Source organism: Argiope bruennichi, chromosome X1, assembly GCF_947563725.1.
Source record: "Argiope bruennichi chromosome X1, qqArgBrue1.1, whole genome shotgun sequence".
Lineage (NCBI taxonomy): Eukaryota > Metazoa > Arthropoda > Arachnida > Araneae > Araneidae > Argiope > Argiope bruennichi.
This window is the reverse complement of record NC_079162.1, coordinates 69,142,897-69,148,670: the sequence shown is the minus strand read 5'-3', so window position 1 is coordinate 69,148,670 and position 5,774 is coordinate 69,142,897. Positions and strand designations below refer to the sequence as shown.

At 35.5% G+C, this 5,774-nt stretch overlaps 1 protein-coding gene across 1 annotated transcript; it reads left to right on the top strand.

Annotated features, from left to right (window-relative positions):
* The first annotated feature begins 2,782 nt into the window (after positions 1–2,782).
* On the top strand, positions 2,783–3,106 carry LOC129959259 (uncharacterized). The gene has a single exon (XM_056072081.1). The coding sequence runs from the start codon at positions 2,783–2,785 to the stop codon at positions 3,104–3,106; it is 324 nt and encodes a 107-aa protein (XP_055928056.1).
* The last annotated feature ends 2,668 nt before the right edge of the window (positions 3,107–5,774 follow it).

Sequence of the window (5,774 nt, the reverse complement as noted above, 5' to 3'; positions counted from 1 at the left end):
AAACAAAAATGTTTCAGAAAATTTGAAAGCAGAAATTCTGTTAAATATTTTGGGTGAAAAAGTTAGTAATGTGCTAGTTTATATTAATCAAGAAGATTTAAATGATTATAAGAAAACTAAGACTTTACTTTTAAAAGAATTTGAGCGCACCCCTCAGGAATGTTTAAATAATTTTAAAAAAGCTCAAAAATTCCCATCGGAGAGTTTTGTTCAATTTGCATTCAGATTAAGTGCATCTTTTGACTACTATTGTCAGTTGCACAAAGTGAAGGATTTCCAATCTCTATGCGAGCTTATAGTTTCCGATAGAATTTTCGAAACTCTCGATCGAGAATTAATGACTCACATTGCGGTAAAACAAGGTGAAAATTATTTTAAACCCCATGAGCTCGGCAGGGAGTGTGACATTTTCTTATCATCGAAAAGTAAATGTAAAAGTGAGATAAATAGTAAGATCGCAGCAGGGGAAACAAAAAGCTTTATGTGAAATAAATCGCAAAAATTTCTAAATTGGCGTTCTGATAAAACCGTTTCTAAAGTGTTCGTGTCAGAAATAAAAAAAAATTAAGGCTTGTTATGTGTATGAATAGTGCCAATCATCCTCTTTATAGCTGTCCCCAGTTTAAGAAACTTTCTGTATGGGAAAGAGTTGATGTAGTGAAACGGAATGATTTGTGTTTCCGTTGCTTGTTACCCCATAAAATTCGTGATTGTCGCTCTGATAGAAATTGTTTTTCCGGCAAATCTCATAATCGAATGTTACATTTTAAGCGCGAGGGAAATAATAATTCTAGTTCACCGTCTGAAAGTATTGCGATTCGTGAACTCATCCATAACGAGGATGTAGTACAGAGCCAAACGGTAAAAGAAACAGCGGCCAATACCCAGTCTAAGATAGTTGCGACGAGTTTTCAAAAGAACCAAAGCAAAAACGTCCTTCTTAGTTCTGTTCGTGCATTGGTTAAAAATAAATATTCAGAGTTTGTGGAGGTTCGATGTTTATTGGATGTAGGAAGTTAGTCTTGTTTGTGTACGAAAGCTTGCGTAGAACGACTTCAGTTAAGATTGGAAAGAATAAATACTGTTGTATCATGTGTGAATGACGCTACTATGATGGTTAATAATTGTGTCAGAACAACTGTTGCAAATAATGATAGGAGCTTTGAGCGAGAATGGTCGATGTTAGTGGTCAACAAAATTACTGATGTTACCCCCAACAAGGTAATTAATGTAAGTATGGAGGTATTAGGGCTTCCATCCCTGGCTGATCCTAGTTTTAATATCCCAGGAAAGATATACTTACTTTTAGGAGCTGAAGTATTTATAAATTGTTGAGACCTGGACAATTCCGTGATTTGAATTCATCATTGTTGTTGCAGAATACAGTTTTCGGGTATGTTGTCAGTGGTAGTGTAGATGAGCTGAAAGAGAACAAAGTTCATTGTGGATAGATTTTAGATGTTGATTTGAATCGTACTATGAGAAAATTTTAGGAAATTAAAAATGTAAATAATGAGGTCACTAAGAGTCAGGAGGCCTTTTTGTGCGAGGAGCATTTTGTGAAAACCCATAGGAGGAATGAGGAGGGTCGGTATGTGCTTACAATGCCTTTGAAAGAGGACACCTCTTGCTTGGGACATTCAAAGGACATTGCGGTAAAAAGACTTAATTCGTTGTGGAATCGTCTGTCGAAGGATTCAGATTACTTGCCGTTATATTTAGATTTTATGAGAGAATACGAGGAGTTAGGTCACATGGAGAATGTTGATGAGACAACTGAACCATCTTCCTCTTATTATATACCACACTATGGAATCCTTCGTCCAGAAAAGCCGACCACTAAACCTCGTGTAGTTTTTAATGCATCGTCTCCTACAACTAACGGCATTAGCTTAAATGACATTCTGATGAAAGAAGTTATTGAGGACGTATTCACGACCATTACTGGTTTTCGGCGACACAAATTTGCCTTTCCCGCCGATATAGAAAAGATATATCGGCAAATACTCATTGAATCAGATCAATGCGATCTTCTGAGAATTCTATGGAAAACAAATTTTGACGCTGAGCCTACCACGTATAAGTTGAAAACTGTAACTTATGGGACGTCTTGCGCTCCCTTTCTTGCCATAAGAACTCTTAAACAATTGGCCATAGATGAAAATTCCAGATTTCTCTTGACGTTTGAAATTCTACTGCATGACACTTACATGGATGACATAGTTAGTGGCTCTTCAACGCTAGAGGGTGCCAAGGAGTTACAGCGTCAACTTATTGAAGTTATGCAGGCAGCAGCACTGAAATTACATAAGTGGCATACCAATTTTGGGAATGAATCAAGGTCATCAGAAGATAGTTATAAATTTGATAAAGAAGAGGGAACAAAAACATTGGGAGTTTTATGGAACTCTCAGGAAGATTGTTTTGCTTTTCGAGTAGCTGTCAAGCCGAAACAGTTGTATACTAAAAGAGAAGTATTGTCAACTATTGCCCTAATATTTAACCCACTTGGCCTTCTGGGTCCGGTCATAGCTAAAGCCAAAATGATCATGCAAGAACTATGGCGTATAAACATTAATTGGAATGATGTTCTGCCTGACTCAGAATATCGAGAATGGCAACGTTTTTTAATTGCTCTCAAAGCCTAAATGAAATTCTGATCATAAGACGAGTAGTCTTTGGCCAGCCAACGAGTGTAGAGCTTCATGGATTTGCAGACGCTTCAGAACGCTGGTATGGAGCAGTGGCGTATTGCAAATCAAGTGATGCACAAGGAAATACTATGATTAAATTAGTTGCTAGTAAATCCAGAGTAGCACCGATTAAAAGCTTGACGATTCCCAGGCTAGAATTGAACGCCGCAGTCTTGTTATCAAAACTTATGAAAAAAGTGATGGCAGCAATCAAAACGACAAAGACTAGTGTCTACTATTGGTCGGATTCTACTACTGTGCTTGCGTGGCTCCAGAAACAACCAATAGATTTAAAACAGTTCGTCCAAAGCATAGTAGCGACGATTCAAGAAAATACAAGTACTAAACAGTGGCATCATGTATCCTCAGAGCAAAATCCAGCTGACATCTTATCTCGAGGTATAGATCCCTAGAAACTTGTGACTTATGGTGGAATGGACCTGAATTTCTTGCTGATCATAACTACCCTAATCATCCAGTTCTTGTATCAGAAACTAATGAAGAGTTCAATGCTGAAATTAAGAACAATTCTAAAAACTTTAAAATTTTTAATATTACTGAAGGACATTTAATGTATGAATTAATTAAGCTTAGTAATAATTATATGTCTATTTTGCGTGTTCTTAGTTACATTTTTAGGTTTAGTGACAACGCCCGAAATCCACTTGGGCGTACTACAGGTCCTCTAAGCAGCAGTGAGTTGAAAAAAGCTGAGAATTTCTTGGTTAAAGGGGTGCAGCAGTAAGAATTTGCTGCAGATATTCAAAACCTGCAACTCAAAGGATTCGTTTCTCCAAACAGTAAGTTAAAACGCCTCAACCCGATTTTGGATTATGGTATTTTGAGGGTTGGAGCTGGCTAGAAAATTCAAATTTAAGTTTTGTATCAAAACATCCGTCAATCTTGCCAAAAGATAATAAATTTACTATGATTATTTTAGACTATTATCACAAGAAGCATTTGCATGTTGGTGCTTCGAATTTATTATGTATTGTTCTAGAAAAGTTTTGGCCACTAAGTGGTCGCACAATTTGTCATAAGGTAATTCTTGTGCACTGTATTGAAAATTGTCGTTTTTATTGGTTATCTTTTTAGAAGTATTTTTTAACAGTGCAATGTTTAATATTTTATTGTAATTTCTACGTTAAAATTTTATCTTTTGTGATGTGATAATAAACGTTTAGTTAAATGTTTAAAACATATCAACGGGGGGGGGAGAGAATGTTCGCGCGCTTTTCTCCATCCCGCCTGATCACGTGACTCAATATAGTCACGTGACGCAATGTGTTGATGTATGTTTCTCTGTTCTGTGTTGTGTTGTAATAAATGTATGTGTCCAACATGGCGTGGTTTTTTTGAGGAGTAATATAGTAGAGATAATTAACAAAATGAATGTGGTGTGAGGAGTAAACATTATGAGCGAGGATAGAACCTGGGATCTTGTGGTCCGAAGCCAAGTAACAAGACCACAAGACAAAAGTAACTTCCCGTGTTTCGTAGCTGTTGTCTGGCTTATAAGCTATCACCACAGTACTCTGCCTCCAGTGAGACGAACGAAATGGCTGTTGAGTGGTGATGTATTAGCTGTTGAGTCTAATGCGCCTGTACTCATTTGAGCAGCGCCAAGCGTTCTGGCGAGTGTGTGTGGGTGAGTGGTTACTGTTGCGTCAAGTGAGTCTGACGACTTAGTGTTGCTGTGTCAAGTGAATCTGACGACTTTTGGGTTGCTGTGGGTAGATGGTGCCACAACAGCTGTATGAAGGTTCATCGTCCGAGGTCACCAATGTAGCAGATTGTTATGAGCGAGGATAGAACCTGGGACCTTGTGGTTCGCAGCCGAGTAACAAGACAAAAGTAATCACCCGTGTTTCGTAGCTATTATCTGGCTTATAAGTTTTCACCACACTATCTATGGTTTGTTTATTTATTAAGAGTGTAAAAACCAAGCTGACTCTATAAGATACTCTTATATAATTCACATAGCACATAAAATTAGTTAACACAAATTTAATATATAAGTTAAATAATTTCCACTTTTGATTTTGGTATTAAGAAATCTTTAATAAATCCGATGAGTTAAATATGATATTATCTACATTTGTTGTTCCCATACAGATAACTGAAAATTGATATATAATGAGTAAATATATATATATAATGAGTTAAAACGTTTCTGAAGTCAATCGTATTAAAACATTCTACTGGCATTCATTCTACAGGCGCCATCTATTAGTAAAAGCAGAACAAAAGTGAACATTTTAAAGAAATTACATTTTTTTTATTTCAATTTTTTCAAAAAATACTTTACTTCAATAAATAAATGGTTTTGAAAAAAATCAAATTTAAAAGTTTAGCTCAAATTGATAAATTAAGTCAATCACACCTTACTTAAATTAATAAATTAAATATTAATTATAATTAATAATAATAATAAATGATTTTTAATTAAAAGTGTGATGAAAATAACAGTAATATGGAACAAATATTTAAAAAATAACAATAGCAAAAATATTGGTTATTCAAAAAATCGTGCATTATGTGTCTCTATCTTCTTGCATTACTTCTGCTTGAAAATTATCCAAAACTTTAAGTACACCTTTGGAGCTACCTTTAAAATTAAGATTTGGGAGAAATATATAGCTTAGTCTCAATCCAAAATGGAGAGACACAGGGAGGACTCAATGACTTCCGACTAGAGTACTGTGTGTCCACCATTAGAACACTTCCTGCCAAATGTCTATGTTTACGGCGAGCATTATAGAAACAGGTTTCGGTAAGAAAGATCCATTTTGAATAGGAGGAATCGGACGGAAGTCTGTTTTTTTTTTTTTTTTTTTTCCCTCCTCCTTTTTTGGCGTCCATTTGAAGCGATAAAAAAAGTTGCTGATAATTCGTCTTCTCGTTTTAGCCACAGTGGCATGTGTCTTTATATTCAGTTAGCTTACCTCTTTTATATTATATTAACCTTTTCTTTGGTTAATCTTAACTGCATTTCATTATTTAATAATTATTTTTCTTGTCTTTTAAATTTCACATCCTTTAAAATGTCCTTTCAATTTAAGACGGGTGAGACTTTAAAAA